Below are 20,113 nucleotides of genomic sequence, written 5' to 3'. Positions count from 1 at the left end.
CAGGAATGTTAGGTAAATGTGTAGGGCCAGATCTTCTGGTATTGGACTTTGACAATCTCATTAATATCAAGAGAGCTACAACCACCTACACAAGCTGCATGTAGTTGAAGATCTGGCCCTATATATAGTTTCCTATATAGTTTCCCCTATAGTTTCATTATCAAAGCTCATTCTCTATTCACTTGAACCCCTTTTTTGTGGCTTTGTAGTATTTTTTTTTTTTTAGACCTTGCTTTAAACTCTACATCTAGGATCAAGAAACTTATCAAACTCATTCAAATCAAAACCAAGTTATTGCATTGGGCAAATTTAATTGTGAGGTACTGTGATACCTGTTTGCTCATAACAGCAAATGCCAATTTCATTACTTTGAATCAAAACAATACTTCAGTGGCAGGAAAACCATTTCTTTATAGTAGGTAATTACACCAGACTGTTCCTATATAAACGTTAGATTATGTCAATAAAACACTTTAAAAAGTGGAACAGAACCAGTGCTTTTGACTTATGTCTATTTTGTTGTATACCTGGCTTGCTGTAAACTCATTTTTGCTTTGAATTTCAGACACCCTAAAAGAGTTGTTATTTCCTCCTGGATTTCTCATCTCATACTGATTTTATACAGCAACTTGTTTGTTTTCATTAGAGGGAACATTGGCTGAATCCAGGAGAAAAAGGGCAGCTGGTAGCAGAGCTGATTTCTGTCACTTCAAAGCCCAGGGGTGGGCAAATATTTGGGCCCAAGGGCCATACAGGGAGTTTTGCTGAGCTGTCAGGGGCTTGGTCAGCACCCCCAACCCCCTTTAGCAACACACCAAAACTCTCTATGGAGCTTTTGAAGGGTGGGGAGCAGTCTTTGAGAGTGCGAGGGGTGGGTAAGGGCAGGATCATGAGGTCAGGGTGTGGGGCAGTGACAGCTCAGGACTGGGTCCCAGGTGAAGCTGTGATTTGCTCCCTGCACGGCTGTACAAAGTGAGGGTATGAGGGGTGCATGTGTATATGTGTGGGGGAGGGGAAGGCTGCCTGGATGCTAGGTCCTGCGACTCAGCCAGAGATGAGGAGAGTGCAGGGGAGGGGTGGGGGAAGCATGCAACAGAGCTTGTCCAGGTGATGCGGTCCCTGGCTTCCCCTGCAGCGCTTCACATGAGGCCATGCCCTGCCCAGGGCAGCCTGCACCCACTGGCCTAGCCCGACACCCTGTTCCCTGTGCTGCTCTACGCCCTTTGCCTCCAGCAGGAGCTACCTGGCTGCCCACTCGCCCAGAGTGGCACAGCAGGGGCAGGAGCAGGAGGGAGGCAAGGGGAGCAGAGCAGAACCCAGCTGACTGCAGCCACACTGATAACAGCTCCACTGGAAGCTGTGTGCACTGGCTGGGGCCTGGCCTGGCCTGGCGGAGTTGTTTTGTTCCCCTTGCTTCCAGCTGCAGCTCCTCCTCCTGCTGCCCCACTCTGAGTCACAGGAGAGATTCAGCTGGGCAGCTCCTGCCTCAGTGAGCCAGGCTCTGGCTCCAGCTTCCAGCTGCACCCACTCCACCCACTTGCAGATGGCTGCTCATTGCACACACTTGCTTCTGTTATACTTGCAGAGGAGTTTTTGATAGAGATACATTTACATGGTAATGTGGGAAAGTTAGGGGAGAAGAAGGGGAAGGAGACAACCAATAAAAAGTTACACAACAAACTCTGACAGTCATGAATGTAGCCATTGGTGTATTGGTGAAATTTTCTGGAAAGCATGAGCTTAATCTTTTTAGTAAGGAGCTGTTCTAGCACTGGGGTACTGCTTGTCTGGATGTTGCCAGGACTATGGGCCCTTCTTTTCAAGAGACACTCTAATTTTTCACATCTCTGTCCACAGGCATTTCTCAGAAAGCTCTTTCCTCTTCCTCTGGGCTAGGGACAGAGGTTACACACAAACTGGTTTACGTGATCAGAAACCAGTTTAAACCTGTAACTGAACAGAAGTTCAGCAAATATAAACTAGTTTCCAAATGGCTGAACTCAGTTTAAGATAAACCTGAATGGATGTAGTATCAGTCTTAACTGATTTAGGTTAATCTGGTCTTATGGAACATGTCGCAGATCCTCTCCCAACTCAATTAGGTCACAGTCCCCCATATCCCAGGAGCCTGTGCAGGTGGGCAGGCTAGCCTCCGCCAGTGCTTCTCTGCTCCAGCCAGCTGGGCTGGCTCTGCCCCATGCTGTCACAGAGCAGGGCATGGGGGCAGGACATGGGGGAAAGGAGCCCCAACCTAGCCTGGGCTCCTCCCCCTTCAGCTGGGGCCGGTCCAACTGGGAGTGGCCCCATGCCACAGGGTCCTCCGTCTCCTCCAGGCCAGCTGCACAGCCCTGCCCCTTGACAGTCTCTGCCTCTGACCTGAAGCGGGGAGGCAGGAACAGAGCCCTCCTGCCACATGGCCCTGGCTCTGGGCCAGCATGGGAGGTGCCTGCGTGGTGGAGGGGCTTCCCCTGCCCTGCTACAGAACGCTCTTGTTCCTGCTGTCCAGCACAAGTTTCCGGGCTGCCTGCCATGTCTTGCCGGCTACAACTGGGACAGGGCTCTGGCACCAGGTGGCCCAGGGGGCTTACACCAGGCAGTGGCAGGGACAGGAGCACTCCATACAGAGAAGGATCAGGCTCCACTGCCTGACACAAGTCTCTCGGGCTGCCTGGCATGTCCCACTGGAGCCCAGTACCAGTGGCAGCCAGCAAGACATGCCCGGAGACCCAGGAGGCTTGCACTGGGCAGTGGAGCACGATCCTTACCTATATGGAGTGCTTCTATCCCCGCCACCAGTCACTGCAAGCCTCCTGGGTCACCCGACAGGTCCTGCCAGCTGCTGTTGGTGCCAGGCTCTAGAGGGACATGCTGGGAGGCCCAGGGGCTTGTGACAGGTGGTAAGACCTGGCCCTGCCCTTTATGGAGTGTCAACGTCCCTGCAGCCTGGTGCAAGCTCCCCATGCCATTCAGCACAGCCCTCCAGAGCCCAGGACCAGCAACAGCCAGCAGGACTCAGCGGGCAGCCCGGGGATGGGAATTACCCTTGCCCCCTTGCAGCTCAGGGGGATCGTAGGTCTGCTGGGGAAAACTCCCCAGAGGCATAGGGCTCTTTCCACATGGGCAGATGCCTGGCTCAGGGCCGGCAAGGGACAGAGGACTGTTTCTCTCCCTGTGGGGTGCACAGCAGGGTGTTGGGGGGAATGTGCCAGCCAGCCGATCAGGGATGGCCCAGTAATGGTTAGCAGGCTGGGAGGCATGCTATAGCACCCCCAGCCTTTTGGCCTGTGCCAGTGCAGGCCTCTGCCTGTCTTTCTCAACTCAGAAGTAAATGTCTATTCTGTTCGTTATCAGTTCAATCTACGCAGCTTAGGGAAACCTGCAAAGACTGAATTGATTCCATTTTGTCCTTTTTGACGGTCTGTACTTAGCCCTAATGACTGGAGGAAAACATGTCTAAGCTATCCTCTTTCCAGCTCTCAGAGAAATAGCTCATCCTCTCTGCTGCTAGGTAGATTATACTCATACTACTTCTCCCCGAAGCTGAAGTAGGACCTAGGTGCTAAGGTGATCAACACAGTCAAGATAATAGCACATGCAATATCAGAGCTTTAGGAGCTTTAGGATTAGGTAGGGGGTTTATGGATTGTTCATTTGGATTCATTTGCACCTAACCAGCACCTAAATTGTACTTCAGGTGTCTAAATGTCTTCTTTGGATCTCACCCATACTTCCTTAAAAACATTTTTAAGTGATTCACCTCATGTATCCTGAACAATGACATTCTGAAAACATCCTGACTGCCAGCTATTTCCTCACCTTTCATCCACTGGTGCCAAGCATACATCCTCACAGCTGATAAAAGTGAGTAGGAAGATGGTGGTCCCACCTTACCTTTGCTGGATAGGATCTAAATCTTTTTCTTTCCAGTCCACCCACGCAAAAAAATTTCATTCACAATGAGAGAAATTAATAGTTTCGATGTCTCATTCCAAGAGAAACTTAAAAGGTACGTCTGGGGTGATCGGCACCTTCGTCTTGCTATTTTGTGATCTTACGCAGTTCACCATTTTAAAACAATCTGTACATAAAAATACTGTAACTTGATTTTGAGCTAAATGCACCTTCAATAAATACTAAAGCAGGGGTAGGCAACCCCTGGCACAGGTGCCAGAGCTTGGTTTGTGAAGGCAATTTGCTTGGCACTCGTACCTCGGGGTCGATGGTGAGGAAAGGGCCACAACAAGGATCAGGCCTTTTGTGGCTCCCCCACCATCTGCCCCGGCACACCAACATCTTAGAAGTTGAGGTTGCAGGTGTTTTTGCACTCTGGCCAAAAACATTGCTGACCCCTGTACTAGAGTTATCTGTAAGGTTAGGTCTAAATAACTTTGGCCATGGACAAAACATTAATACTGTCCACCAAGCATCTCCTCTCACAAACTTACTTGAAAATACAAGCATCTGTCATGATATCCTAAAAGATGCAATTCAGAGTCTAATCTTAGGGAGTCAGAGATCTGTAAGATGCAGAACACTCTCAGCTTTAACTGACCTGAATGGGAGCACTCAGAATCTTCAGAATTGGGACATTACAACTGAAACTTTCCTGCTTCAAAACGAACCATCTGAGATTCAGATACTAGGGTGACTACAGGAGCAAGACATTTACAACCTTAAACCAAACGCAAAAATACATTTTCCCCATATATGAAGACTCATGGTGCAGGATATACAATGTAAAAGGGATCTTCTTTCCTATGATTCATCCACATTTTCCCTGAAATTTTTCTTTGTCTCCTCAACCAGTCTCAGCCTTGCATAATTTTTGACCACCGCATAGGCTTGATTCAGTGTCCAGATAAATTTAACTGAAGATTAAGAGCCCATTAGAAGATCGACCTGTTTCATAAAGCATTGCAAGTATAAAGACCACATCCCACTTTGTATCACTTTGTTCTTTATCCCAACCTCTCATATCTTTAGAGTGCTTCAAGGTAATCTCATTTGTTCAACTACTTCTACCCATTATCTGCTGTTGTGTTATTCACAACATAATCCTCTATTATTAGCAAGTTGGCTTCTTTCATATGGTTAGAAGGTATTTATTTAGAAGTTCAGGTTTAAAAATTTAAAAAATCCATCTAATTAAAATAAAATAGCTCTATATTTTGGAATGAATATTCAAACTGCTTGAGCGTGTGTGTTGCTGCAAAGTTTCTTTTTTGGCACCAAATTATCTTTCATGTGAGCCACAGTGAAACTTGGTTGGCATTTTGTTTTGCATGTTCTATGTTTACTCTGGGAGTTATTGGAAAGAGAGAAAGGTACTTTTTACATCAATTCCTCAGCTTCAACTGAGTACAAATGAAAGATTTATGTCTCTCTCTTGTTACTATTGTTTCCTATAAGCATAGAAACTGATATTCCATACAGATGATGCCAGCCATTTCTCTCACGCCATCAACTGCTCTTCATATATTTAAAAATAAACAGTCTCAAACTCATTTTTCATAAACGTATCTGTCCAAAGGAGACATCATTGTTATCATTTCTAACCAGATCTAAGTTAAAACAATCCATGTGCCACTTAAAGTGCTGCTCACTGTCTTCTTTGCAGCTGTTGCCTTCTAAATTTAAATAGGTGTGTTCTTTTGTGTTGGGGCTCAGGTACTTATGGCAACTGCCTTGCCCTTTGATTTTTGCCCCTTATTTATCTAACTCATTTCTTAAATGTTATTTTAATTGCAGAAACTATGGTCTCTGTCCCCACTGTTCTCTACCCACAGATCAAATTCCAAGGACTGAAACTTCAGGTAACTTCTTTCCTTATTTAGGCTGTGAAGAAAAGTGGTAAGTTCATTTTTTTTCCAAATTCAATCCTACAGAAAACATCCTTCTTGATAGTTGTAAAAGTAGTAGTTCCTCCTTCTGTATGCCAATATGTGTTCCAGCTATGTCCCCGCTTCTTTGAGACTACATAATTTCAGTATTACAGAACAAGTAAAATGCTAGCAGGTATTTTGTTTTTACTTGCACTAGTGCTTTGGAGGCTTCAGCTGCTTGTATTTTCTATACAAATACAGTGCTGTAAGAGTGATGTTGTAGCTGTGATGGTCCAGAAATTATGTGAGAAGCAAGGATTTCTTAGGGTGATATCTTTTATTGGACCAACTATGTAGCTGGGATAAAGTTAGACTAGAGAAAATAGGAAATGATTAAGAAAATCTTGTTTGAACCATGTCTGAACAGGAGAGTAAGTTCTTATTAAGGCCTGTTATATATTTCAAGACTTCTATAAAAAAGTGGCTATACTGAGGGAAATTCATGGAAGAAAATGAGTGAGATTTAAGGAACTTAGGTTAACTAGCAGGAGATTTTTAAAAAATAGTTATGGGTTCTGACTTTAAAAAGTTGGTTTTGATTGCCGGAAGTATAGTTAAAAATAAATCATATAAACTACTGAAAGTTGTGCCTAGAACACCTTGGTCTGAGGCATTAGAATGAAAAGCACCCTAGGAAATGCTATGACTAAATTGCCATACAAGTATAATATAGTGATTTTTTTTTCTAAACAGAACTTTTAGGAACTTTGGAAAGCTAGCCTAAAACTTTGCTGATGTATATCACATTAACAGAGAAACACCAAAAAATGGTTTATAAACACACATTCTTTTGTAACTAGGGATGCTGTTACATTAACCCTTGTTAAAAAGTAAAAATGCTGAAAATAACTTTGTGAAAGATTAGGTCATTTAAGATCCTTTTTTGCTTTTTTATTAGATCCAATGAGTACTTCTCAATTACTCCTCCCTGATACTACTAGAAGTTTCAGGGATGGCAAGATGGGAATAGCATAAGCGCTGGGTCTCATTGTTTCCTATGGCTTTGTTGTGTCCAGGGGCAGCAGCCCTGAGGATCTTTAACAGAACTTCCTAGAAGAGAACTGTGATTGAAGGGACCAACTCCCCACCAGAAATACAAAGAATCAAGGGAGACAATAGGTCAACCTAAGAACATGACAAGGCAGATAGCTGTTTACTACAGACCTTTCATGAGAGAAGACAGACCTACCTTGTGAATGACTTGGTCCTAGCAGCTGCATGAAAAATTTGCCTGTGTTCTTGAGAGGAGGAATTGGGTGGGGGAGGAGGGAAGAAGCCAGAGAAGTCTCTTTGGGGAGGGAGGGAGAGAGGGAGGGAATGCTTTTCTGTGTTGACCTCAAGATAGGTTTGGTTCCTGACTCCTAGAAGGCTTTATTCTTCTTCTAACCATCCTTGGCATGGGAGAGGAAGCCAATCTTACTATTTAAAAAAAGTTCTAAGAATGACTTTATACCACTTATACTTTAAGCTATATCCATATGAGTTCACTTGAGACAATGTAGGAGCTACAAGCGCATATATAGTGAGCATAAACATGAGGGTGCACTAGGGAATGACATAAGAGGTTAAGGTCATTTTTTAAACCAAACTTCTCCACAACTTAGGAGTGCTCAGATACAGGGTTTGGCTTAGACCCATACTGCTGAGTTACTAAATACTTAACGTATGACTGACCCCCCAAGGGTGTTTTTTGATTTTTGCACTTCACTTATAAGGGGAAGGAAGAAACTTCACAATTCACTTGTGGTTCTTGCTCTCACAAGTTATGTCCCCCTCCTTTCACTGTAAAGCTGTAAAAATAAATACATTTTGTTCTCTCTCTTTATATATCTGTTATATATTCACTAAGAGGTACAAGTTGTAAGTGGTAAGAAAAAGATATGAAAAATGCCAAGCATGAAGCTCATATGCATGCTAAACTCTTTTACTTGCTTCTTATTTAGCTCATTTTTGGATAGTGCAAGACACCTCTATGAGACGTTCCCTATTTATTCAGCATATAACAGTCATAAAAACAAGTATTTCCCATTTTATCAGTAAACAAAGGATAGAACAGTGGATATGGGAACTTGCCATTCAGCAGCGGAAACTATTTGTAAAGCTGGGAAACTGGAGACACCAGGAAGAAAAGGCTTAATGAAACAGGGCACTGTCTGTGCCAACCGTCAGATTTTTAACATATACTTCCAAGTAACACTCACTGAGAAGTTCTCTCTGTACTGCTCTGTCACAATTGCAACACTTCTTTGAATGATGCAAAAGAAAGATAATATGATCATAACTCATGTTATGATAAATGCTACTGTAAAACAGTTTATTCCTGCTACTAGTCTGTAGATGCAATCAGTGATTGATTAACTAATTTAAGGTTTGATTTCATATAAAGCCACAGCCAGGGGACTGTTTCTTTTCTGTAATCATCAGCTAAATTAGAGGAACTTTCCATTACTGCTTTAGATGAGCTAGATCTAACAGGATCTCCCCAGAAATGTTTTCAATTAAACTATCCTTTCTCCAGCACCTGCAGTCTGGAAAGAGGGTAGTTTAAAATACATATTTCTTAATTGTCTTTAACCTTTTCAGAGGCTTAAAATTTAGACAAATTTGGATGAATTCTCACAAGAATGGCAAATGTGATATCACTGACAGCAAAGTGATGATGTCAAGTCTGCTCCAAAGCATGGAGTTCCCCAACAAAAAGGTTGTAACATTTTTTTTTAAACAGAGGAAAACAACATATTTTTCCTGGTCTTATTCTCAGGCAAACCTCTAGCAAGGACAATTTTAGCCTGAACAATCAAAAGGAAATGAAAATGAGATCCTATAATAGAAAGTTTTAGGTAACCTTAACTACAGATTGCCTACAGTGCTAGTTGTGTCTATAAAACCACAACTGCAGTGCTAGTTATGCCTATAATAACAGTGTTAGTAGTGTCTACTTACAGGTGGCTGACACTTTGCATCATTAGACTCTGACCCCTCCAACACCACAATCACTAAGCACCTCAATAAATAAACCTGGTACTTTTAATATAGATAAATATAAACAAACCTGGTATATTTAATATATTCATCCCCTCCCTTGAATCCCAGACATCAAATAAGGCATTTTAAGGGGAAATAAAAAATTCTTCCTGAACACTGTACATGACTGGCAGGAGCATGGGATTAATACAGTATAATACAGTGCAATGAGTATTGTACACATATGAATAATTCAGGGACAGGACGAACAAGGAAAGGAAATCTAATCCAGGATGAGCTATCACAACTACTAAGCCTAGCAATTGCACAAACACTACTGTAGTATGCCCTATAATAAACCTAAGAATTTCTTCAAAGCACAAACTCATAATATGTACCTTGGGATACGTCAAGCCCATCACCCCAGCGCAGAACTGCAACACTCAACGTCCTCTGTCTTGTACTGAGACTACTTTTTATAGTTTTAGTCTTAGCCTCCAAATCTGACCCCTTTGTGGAAAGATATTTTCTAGAAAGAAAATGTGTAATGTTCCCTCAAAGAATTCCCCACATTGTTTTGTAGTTCTTTGTCCTTTACATAGAATAGGCTAATGATCATACCTCCAAATAGGAAGGATCTTCAGAGATCAGCAGAGTTCAACTGTTCAGAGGACCCATACCTTCTCACCACTTTTGTCACTTTTCACTGTCTCTCCCACAATATAATTTCAATGGGGTCATCTTACCTCTGCTCTCCTTTTAACCAGAGCTATTCTTGAAACTGCTCCTGGAATACCGACTTCATGTTGGATTATCTTTTCTGGCAAATCACCAAGGAAGTGCACATAAAGAAAGGGCATTGTATTCTCACATATATTTGCCTTCACAATTTCCTTCACTTAAGTGAATTGATCTTAATTAAAGTTGTAATATTTTTTTCAAAAATAGCTCTATGTTTTCACTCCTGAGCCATTTGGAGAATAGAAATTATTTTACCTCTGCTCCTGAATACTTGTGAGTGTGCAGAACGAGCTCCTTCAAGCAGACTTCATCACTGATGGGCATCGATTGAAACTGAAGTTTAAAAATCTCTTGACGAGTGGTTTCATCTGGCAAGGGGATGTAGATGATTCTGTCAAGTCGTCCAGGTCTCATCAAAGCCTGTAATGAGAACAGCATACAAGATCAGACAACAAAATATGGAACAAGTTAACAATAAGATAATTTCTCTCTTCCCCACTAACAGTTAGGTCATAAATAGTGTTATTCTCAGATGTTAGAGCTTTCCAGTAAATGAAAAGAAACTGATTCTGGCTATTGAAATTATATGAATTGGCATTTTTAAGAAGGAGAACATTTTGTTAAAAATTTCAGACTTATTTCATTGAAAGCTGGAAAGTTAAAACTTAGTTTATGAGCCAATGTCTTTTTTCCCCAAATCTCCCCTTCACTTAAGAGTGTAAAATTTCTAAGCTGAATAATGGCCCAAATTCTGAGACCCTCATTCAGGCAAAATTCATATGGGAGGCAATGGGAATTTTGTCTGCGTAAGGACCTGTGCATTGTGTTATAAGGAAATCAAAAAATATTTTGGAAGCCAACTCTTTAAACATTTGAGATGAAAGGGAATCAGTTCTATGTTTTTGGAAAAGTCTTCCATATTTTTGGAAATTGTTTATTTTTTTAAAAAGTTTCATTAGCTCATAAAGAACATCCATTTCAGGGAAACATACAACCCAAGTGCATGCAAATACTATTTAAAATACATTTTTAACTGAACCATGTTTATAAGTTTCAGTATGTAACCTAAATTGTTTTTATGTTATGGTTCTCCCTTGGGCAGTGTGGTTTGAGTTCCAGATGACTAGAGATACTGCACGGTTGTCCTGGGCTGTCAGCCAGTAAGTCTTTTCCCAGCCTAATCATGTCAGTGAAAGTCATAGTGAAAAAATAGTAGGAAAGAGCCTTCCTTCCTACACAGCATTGATCAAGTTAACACCCTTCCTAGAGTTTCTTTAAAAAGACTGCTATGATGCTTCAGGCTGAAAAAATGTATCCTGAATGTTAAGAGATGTCCTGTTATTTTTAAAACAAACCATGACAATTCTCAACTATAGAAAGTGTACTAGAGTACATTTTACTCCATCTAGCTATCCACAGGAGCACCCATGGCTTCACTTGGGGACTCAACAAGCTAAAGAGACAATGCTGCATGTTTTATACTCCAGCATCTAAATCATTTATATTAGAACACTGCCATGTTCTGCCAACACATTTGAAAGAAGAACGTGCATATTTCATGACTAGGCTGCGAGGGGTAGGCATCATACTGCAACTGTATTTCATCTATTCCTAAGAAAATGCCTATAACTAATCCTATCACCTACCGAAAACAGAGAATGTTCATACAAGTACAATGGTGTACTTCACTTAAATCAGGGCAGACTTAAATTAGGAAGCCTACTTAATTAGGACATTTCCTAGGAAGACAATTTAGCTGAAAGCTCAATGCTGCTGATATGGTTAGTAAAATCTTCTGGCTTCAAGGAGATTCAGTCATCTGGTACCAACTAGGAAAGTGGTACTAATTTAGTAGATGTTAAGAGTTACGAACTCAAAAGGATGACAAAGCCAGTAGGGAAATACAGATTGCCCGAGCAAAGGACTAACATAGGAGGGATGGGGAGTGAGGAGGGGAATGCAACTAGGTTACAGAAAATACAATGATAGCCAACTAAGGCACTAAATTCTAAGATCTGGTATTTTAAAAAAGGAGAACTATTCCACAAAGTTCAAAATGGAATACAGAGACTATAACATTTTTCACTTGGTCTTCATAGAATGCTTGAATGGTTGTGTTTTCTACAGGTTCACAATTAGTCAAAGAAACCTTGACCTTTGAGGCCCATATGACATGTGCAGCTAGGGCCTACCAGCTTTTGTGGCCAACAACATAGCATCATGTCTGGCTGCCTTTGACACCCATAGCCTGAATGACTGTGCTAGACTGATTGAGGTAGACTTCGGCACAAGTCTAGGGCTTGATCTTAGGCTTCTGGAGCTGCAATGAAATCTCTTAAGTGCTCCATCACTCCTAAATGGTGACTCAAGCAAAAAATACTAACATGTTTTGGTAAACTCTTTACCATATTTTCTTCTCAAAAGGGAAAGTATTGTTAAATTTGTATTTTTGTAGTGCTTAAAGGCCTCAGCTAGGACAGAGCCCCATTGTGCTAAGAAGCATACAAAAGTGAAAGCCAGTTTGAGCTCTGAAGAACTGGCAACTTAAACAGACAAGACAGACAAATGGCAGTGCTGCTGTAATCCCTGTTTTAGAGAGGAGGAACTGTGTTACAGTCAAATTGTGTTACAGTGATTAACAGTCAAAATCTTTTCTGCATTTTTTCTCTGCGTGAGACCACAGGAGTAGGTGACACCCATAGAGTACATCCTCCAAATCTGAGGCTTGAAATTCTACCCCGATCTCCTAATCTCAGCTCATATCATCCCTAAACTACAAAAAATAGCTCTGTGGCAAAAGGTTTTTCAGTATTGAGCCCTGATTTCAGAAGAATGAAGGCCTGAAAAGGCAGGTTCTTACTACCTCTGCACGTTATGAGACGGGGGCTATTAATCTCACTTACCTCCCAAAATCTTACTTTATCCAGTATCACGTTCCAAAAAAATCACCTATCCAGCTGACTGGGAATATAGAGCACAAACTTAAAGCCTCGTTACATAGTTGGAACCGTACTTGCATATGAGAAAGAAGAAAAGGGCCACGGACATGTGATCATTTCTACTGATAAGAATTTCTCTGAAACTGTTACTGGTAGAAAAATAGCCCAGGAGCTGGAGTGTACATGCATTCCAGTCTTCTGGATGGGGACCTACACAGGCAAGCACTCCACCCAGGTACCGCTAGAGGGCTGCTTTCTGGCCACCCCCATCCTTATGGGAGCCCGTTAATTGATAACCTATTCCGTCCCCAACCTGGGAGGGGGACAGAGTGCTAATATGCAGCCTCCCAGCTTTTGAATAGCCTTGTGTTCAGCAATGCAAGGATTGAGGGGTAGAGACAGCCTTCCTGACCCTGTCTCCTGTCTCCTTGGCATTTAAAGCCCATGGTCATGAGCTGTGGTGGAGGGGGAAGAGGGCTGTGATTTAAAGCCTGTGAGGCTGAGAACTGGGGCAGGGATAGCTTCCCCAACCTGAGTTCCCAAACCCAGGAGCTATGACATCTTTGCCTGTGCCACTCAGCTGGGCAGTGGGGGCAGCAAGAGAAAGCTGGACAGGGCTAGCAATTAGGTTTGGGAACAGACTCCCAGAGGCTGGGTCCAAATCCTGAGTGCTTTGCAATTCCTACCCCTGCTGACCCACTGGACAGCAGGGCGGGGATAGCAAGGGGAAGCTGACAGCCGCCAGCTTTGAATATGCTGCACGAGGGATAGCTTCCCCGTGCAATTTAAGAACCAATGCCCACAGACCCCAATAGCAGAATTGAGGGAACACAGGGCCGAACCACCCACCCCTGACTAAATGCTAAGGGGTTATATACTGAACATCACTGCTTTTGTTAAAAGCAACACAATTCGTGGATGCGAATGGTGAAATTTACTTTACGACACATCTGTGAATTCTCATGAGACATCAAATATATCCAAAGTATAAATTCATTAGTTTGGTGGGCAGAGAAGCAGGAGTGCTTCTATGTCCTACTATGAAATTTTCATCCAGATTCCCAATGTCATTTACAAGTATAATTTGAAACTGATGGCATAATGATTAAAAAGCCTGTATCTCTTCACTCCCTGGCCTGCTTTTCCTCTATTACATGAGGTTCTCATATTGTGCTTCGCCGACCAAGCTCCATTCAGGTGGTCCGCAGAAAGCTTGTGGAACAATCGAGAATATCTGTACTTGGCCCTGCGCTTGATTTATTTTTTCTGATGACGGAGATTAAGTGGTCCGCCGAGACCCTCAGCAATTTTCAAGTGGTCCAAGAAAAAAAAGTTTGAGAACCACTGCTCTATAAGATTATCTTTCCCCACTACTAAATCTTGATAATCCCTCTCATTTTATTTTTTTAAACTCTATAATCTGCTCAGCAATAACACAGGCTTAAGGCTGGGACACTTCTTGAAGCCATTCTTATGGTAAAACATGATCAGTGGTTACACTGTGTTCTATACAAAGCTAACTCAATGTCACATGCAAATCTTTACAATAGAAAGTATCTACATATATGTTTAATATAGTTCAGCAGTCCATTGGAAGGGAATGATTACTTACCCTATAGCAACTGTGGAAGTAAAATATTTCTGTCACAGATTACTATTATTCTGAATTGCCTATACAATGATTTTTTTTCTATTTGTAAGAGTACAAAGAGACTCCTACTCTGCAAAGAAAAGTCCTTAAACAGTATACAGCAGTCTCCATGAGTCTTCTTCATCTGCCCAATATCCAGTTTGTCAGATGCAACAACTATGCATGCTGTGGTGCAGTATCGGACTGGGATTCTGTGGGCATGTCTACAGTATATGTTTACTGCAGCTGTTGCCCTGTGAGGTCAGGCCAATTCTCAGGATCTCAATATTGCGCTGTTAGACAGGAGGGTGTGACACAATTGCACATATACAAACACACAAATCAATTAGGTGCATACACACACACACACACTACCAGCTCAGGCACATACGCATCCAAACCAGCCTAGGCACATGCATACCTATCACCAATTCAAGCACATACACTATACACCCCAAAAGTTAAACACAGATCACTAATTTGTATATCATGCATACACTGACATACATATATATATATATACACACACACACACACACACTCACCAGTTCACACACATACAACCCACCTACATATACACACAGGTAAGTTCCTAACTTGGATGGTACAGTGTGTGTGTGTGTGTGTGTGTGCACGCATGCGTGTGTGCTTGGGGTACCTGGGATACTTGGGGGAAGGTTCAGATGAGAGAGAGAGAAAGAGTTAAAGTGTAGGGAGTGAAAGTTGCCAGAACCAGGATTAGAACCAGTGGACTATAGAGAAGCTGGCTGAGGAATTGAGTCTTGGGTTTACTTAAGGTAACTACTTTGTAGTTTAGGGATGATACGAGCTGAGATTTATCAGCTCATAAGGGTTTAATCTCCCCCCACAATATCTCAGCTGTCTGCCTCAGTTCCAGGCTGGAAAGGGGTCCTTGTCCAGTAGGTGTTGTCCAGAGTGGGGTCGCCGGCAGGGCCTCTGGGTGGATAGGTGGTGTGGCATGGTGCTGGTCCAGATGGAGAGGGCGTCCCACTGGGTCTGTCTTCACTGCCCCTTTTTATAGGGGCAGACCTTGTGTGACCCTAGTGACAGGAGGCATGCCCAGGCAAGGGTCAGACCCTGGCGTACTGAGCATGTGTGCTCCATGCAGGGATGTGTAGTTTCGGGTGTCTGTAATGGTGGGGTACAATGGTTGAGTTGCTGGTTCTGCAGGGTCTTTTGCCTTTCAAATACTGGATTCTTGTCTCTGTTCCTGGGTGAGGTCCGTGGCTCGTGGACAAATCAATGCGTCGTGATGGCCTGGTCGTTACAGGTCATTCAGTAGAGGCCTGCTACCATTGTATTTCAATCATTCCCAATCACTCTCATTCATCCGGGAACCAATTTACATGGGAGGGGTACATGAATCACACAGTTGCAACACAGGGGATGCCTGGGCAGAGGACACAAGACGGAGGCTTGACATCCAAAATGGAAACTTGACATGACTTATGCTAACTTACATGTATAGGCCTAAAACAGTAATTACACAATATAAAGCAGTACAAACATAATAATTATCACTTATAAAACAGTGGGTATCGATATCAAAATAGCAGGAAACTTATTTGCAAAGAGGGGAGAGAAAAATAAAACTTACTAGCTAAAATAAAATGTTAAAGCTTATCCAACATCTTAGCTTACTTATACTTATCTATAGGGAACAGAGAGGGAGAGAAAAAGTCAGAAATGGTTGGGGAAGGGGAGGGAATGCATTTTAAAATAAACAAAAAAAGAAAAACTGGGGGTTTTGCTACACAGTTGCCTATTTAGCTCTGCAGTAAATGTGTTGGCCGGCATCTACATGTGCAGCCCTATTAGCCTCCAGGAAACTAATAAACTCCCAAGTAGGTTAGTACTTGTAAATACAAGTACTATCCTGCTGCAGAGTATTTTTGTTCGCGGCAACACATGTGCAGACTTTGATCTGGCTGGCTGGGGCAGAAGGGTGCTTCAGTGTGGGGGCTGCCTGCTTGATAGCCCCACACTGACGCACCCTTGTGCCCCAGCTAGCACCTCCACAGCACGTTGAGCTGGGTCAAAGCAGCCCCAGGCTGGCAGGCTGACCCTGAGCCCCCTGCCAACTGGGCTGCTTCAACCAAGCTCCATGTTCTGTAGTCCCAGGTTCGTATGTAAACCATGGCACCAGGAGCAATACAGTCTGGTCTGGCGTGATATGTACCAGAGTTTATTGGTGTGTATTAATATTCACGTGTAGATGCAGCCTGTGTTATTAGGTCTGGACAAGACAGAAGGCAAATGAAGACCAAGGAATCTTTGCAGCAGATCTGATAACCAAATATATCCACCTTTATGGAGTTATCACAACTACTGAGCCATCTCATTTTTTATATTATTCTGGATGTAGCAGGGCACTAAGGTGCCTGCTACTGAGAGAGCCAAGATAATCCCTCAGGTGCCGGTTGCTGAGGCAACTAGTGGGCAATAATGACCCACACCTGCCTAGCCAGCTGATGAGAAGGGGCAGGGCCTGGCTCCTATATAAAGCATAGGCAGGAAGCCAGAGGCAGTGCCCTGCCAGCAACCATAGAGGAAGGAGCTCCCCAAGTAAGGATGTGAGGAGAAGCCTGATACAGGAGCAGCATATAACATGGCTGGGAGACAAAGGGTCACTGGTAGGAGAGAATGTTGTTATGGCTGGACGGCTTCAGTTTGAGTTATAGCCGGAGCGCTAGTATTTTGTGTTGCTGTTTGTTTATCACCGGTGGTTTGGGTGAGGCTATAAGGGGATGGAGGAGGTCTCATAGGGGACTCACGGTAGTGTGAGGACCCCAGCCCCAGTGAGGGCACAGTGTTCAGGATGCATAGACCCCAGCCCCAGAGAGGGGCGGTTGACATGCCCCAGAGAAGGGGGCGTTGTGGAAAAGCCCCAGTGTGGGTGTGGTGAGCCTTGAAAAGGGGGCGGCGTAAGTGAGAAGGCCCGAGAGACAGGGCGGCGTAAGTGAGAAGGCCTGTGCAGGTGTGGTGAGCCCCGGAGAAGGGCAGCGTTACTGCGGAGCCCCAGTGTGGGCGTGGTGGGCCCTGGAGAAGGGCAGTGTTATTGAGAAGGCCCGAGAGAAGGGCGGTGTTATTGAGAAGGCCCTGAGATGAGGCAGCATTATAGAGAGAGCCTGGAGAGAAGGGCGGCTGTACTGGGAGAGAGAGCCCCGGAGAGCGGGCGCAGAGAGAGAAAGAGAGTAAGAGACGGGGCTGCGGACAGCCCGAGGGCTAGATAGGGCGCAAAGATAGAGAGAGGGACAGAACAACGTCCATTACATCTGCGAGGCTTGGGGCGTGGTATTGGGGATGGTAGGAGCCATGCATAGCCCATAGGGCTGGGGGCGTACGGAACACCTGGGACAAGAGAACCGTGACCAAGAAGAAGGAAGGCAGCCTCCCTATAAAAATTAATAAAATCAAAGACGTGGCGGGCGAGAATCAGAGGGTGCAAGACGACAGCTTGGCACAGTAAAGGAGGCGACTGGGGAGAACACGGAGACCCTGATGTCCCTCCTGTTACACTGGAAATCAGGGGGGATGGGTGGAAATACATTTTTAACACTTGGTTGTATCCATCATGGCGAGCAAGACTATGGTGGGCATCCTCCACTGACAGAATATCAGCTGTGAAATGGATTTCCACTTATTGGTTAGCCAATTTCTGCTCAGAAAGTCCACTAGGCTATCGCTGATCACTAGAAAATGTAGAGCCAGAGATATCACCCCATGCTGATGACACTATAAACTACCAGGAAGTTGGTGAACCGCCTCAGTGAGACTGAGGGACAAAACCTTATCTTGATGTTGAGCCGCATTATGAATATCGGGTATTTCTTACGGGCCAAATGAACAGCAATATGGCACTGTGCATCTGACAAGTCAAGAGTGGGAGCAAGAAAGATTGTCTTGAACCTGACAGTATATAAGTTGACAAGTTTCCTTAGCTCCTGGATGAAGTTCCCTTTTTTCTATCTGGAATGAGTAAATATTGGGAGTAGAGGCTTTTGCCCTGAACAGAGAAGGGGAAAGGTTATATGTAGGGGACACAGAGTGGAATTCCATGGAGTAGCCATGGGCACTGAACTCCAATGTCTATCTGCCTAATGTCCAGATACACTATACCTCAGGGTTTAATAATACCTCATTAATAAAGAAGGTCATCCTGGCTATACAAGAAGCTGACAATGTTAAACAGCTTGTGGGACAATTTGGATACGAATAAAATGGCATTGTTTAGAATACCAACATGAAGAAGAATTTCTGGAATGCCCTAAGGTTGTCTAATGCTAATACCAGTGCTGAGAACCTTGCTTCATCCACTGACACTAGACAGGGAACCATAGGTGAGATGTGGCATTGGTGTAGTTGTGCCCCTGGATCCTGGCCTTCTTGACACACTGGCATTGGATATCTAACTAGGAGGCCACTGGAGTTGGAGACTTCCTTCTGAAAGCCTGTGAGGGAGGTTCCCAGAACTCCCCACTAGAACCATCTTCTACTATTCTCTAAAGTATCCTTTATAGATATGGGTGACCTTCAGGCTGTTGACTGGACCAATGCCAGTCTTGACAGCTAGTTTCTGTAGAAGTGTGTAAGTCTCTGGGGGTACTGAAGTGTGTTTCTCTGCTAGACAACAGGCAACAGGTTTGCCCCAGTAATGTTAAGGACTTTGTCCCTTGTCCCTAACCTCTATAATGTATATTTTTTATGTAATTAGGGAAAGTAATTCAGGGGGAAAATGCTTAAAATCGTAACACTCAGGCAAATTACTTATGGTTCCTGCTAAGAACAGAAGTACTAATTCCTAAACTAAAATTAACCTTAGGGGTTCATTAATTTTTTTAAGCATCTGTCATTAGTTAGCTTGTTAGAATAATGTTTAGCCACAGCAAGAAGTATATTGTCAGGCAAAGCAGAATTAAAAAGACACTGCCAGTAGTATGCTAATTAGATAAGCAGAGAGGTTTTTGTGAAACTGGAACATAAAAGCTTAGCCACTTATACATTTCTACTGCCACAGCCTACTGACATTTTTCTGACTAAATCCTAGAGCAACTCAGTTCCTCTGTACTACATACAACCTGACATTTGAAAAAAATAATATTATACTGGAAGTCCAGCAAAATTTGACATAATTTTTCTCTAGCAAAATGAAGACTTCACAAGTAGAAACAGTAGACAATAGAAATTAGCTCAGAAAATTGGTACTGAATGTTCCCTGTTGCGATAAATCTTCACAAATGGAAATGTGCTTTTATACTAAATAGGGATATTTTTACTTTAAATAAAACCCCTTAATGCAGAAACTATAGAACGTTTCAAAAGGTAGTTTAGTTCAGTCTCAGGAGTCCCTTGTGATCAGACCTGAAACAATAAGAAGAGAACTGGAAGGAACAGAACAATGATTCAACTCTTCAAATCTAAATCAAGATGATCTATAACTGAAGCCACTACCAACAAAACAGTCTTGAAAACTATGGTACCATGCATCATGAATTCTAAATTTATTAATGTAATTATTCAACTTTCATCACCACGGTATGAGATTCTTTAAAGTAATTATAAACAAGCACCCTGTAGTCAATACAAAAAAGCTTCATTGTCTGATAGTTTGTGGTATCTTTTCTGTTTCTTTATTTGTAGAGGAAATACTCTGAATGAAGAAACTATCAAAGTAAAACAAAGTTGAAAAAAATCAAATTAGTTTTTTTAGTTCACTGTCCTTCCTGTCTTTTGCTGGTGTGAATCCCATAACCTAAATCCAGTTCCTGTAAAAGTGCCATTTCTACAATCAAGAGCCTCCCCCTGGTCAACTGACAATTTCATTGTTGTGCTAGAAAGTAGCTGGTCATGGTCACAAAAGACCAATCCATGAAACACTTTGCTTATAATGATAGAAACCTTGAGCTGGAAATTGCATTCAATGGAAGCAGATTTGT

The 20,113-nt window shown here is 43.0% G+C and overlaps 1 protein-coding gene across 5 annotated transcripts in view; it reads right to left on the bottom strand.

The window, feature by feature from the left end:
- Positions 1-20,113, bottom strand: part of SPATA5 (spermatogenesis associated 5) — a 328,502-nt gene that overhangs the window by 51,859 nt on the left and 256,530 nt on the right. For all 5 annotated transcript variants that reach the window (XM_025204774.1, XM_025204765.1, XM_025204785.1 and 2 more), the window contains one exon: positions 9,843-10,007. In XM_025204774.1, the coding sequence (XP_025060559.1) occupies positions 9,843-10,007 (165 nt within the window). The remainder of the gene's footprint in view (positions 1-9,842; positions 10,008-20,113) is intronic.

The sequence above is a fragment of the Alligator sinensis genome, unplaced genomic scaffold (genome assembly GCF_000455745.1).
Source record: "Alligator sinensis unplaced genomic scaffold, ASM45574v1 scaffold150_1, whole genome shotgun sequence".
NCBI lineage: Eukaryota > Metazoa > Chordata > Crocodylia > Alligatoridae > Alligator > Alligator sinensis.
The sequence above is the reverse complement of the archived record's forward strand: the minus strand, read 5'-3'. Positions and strand labels throughout refer to the sequence as shown.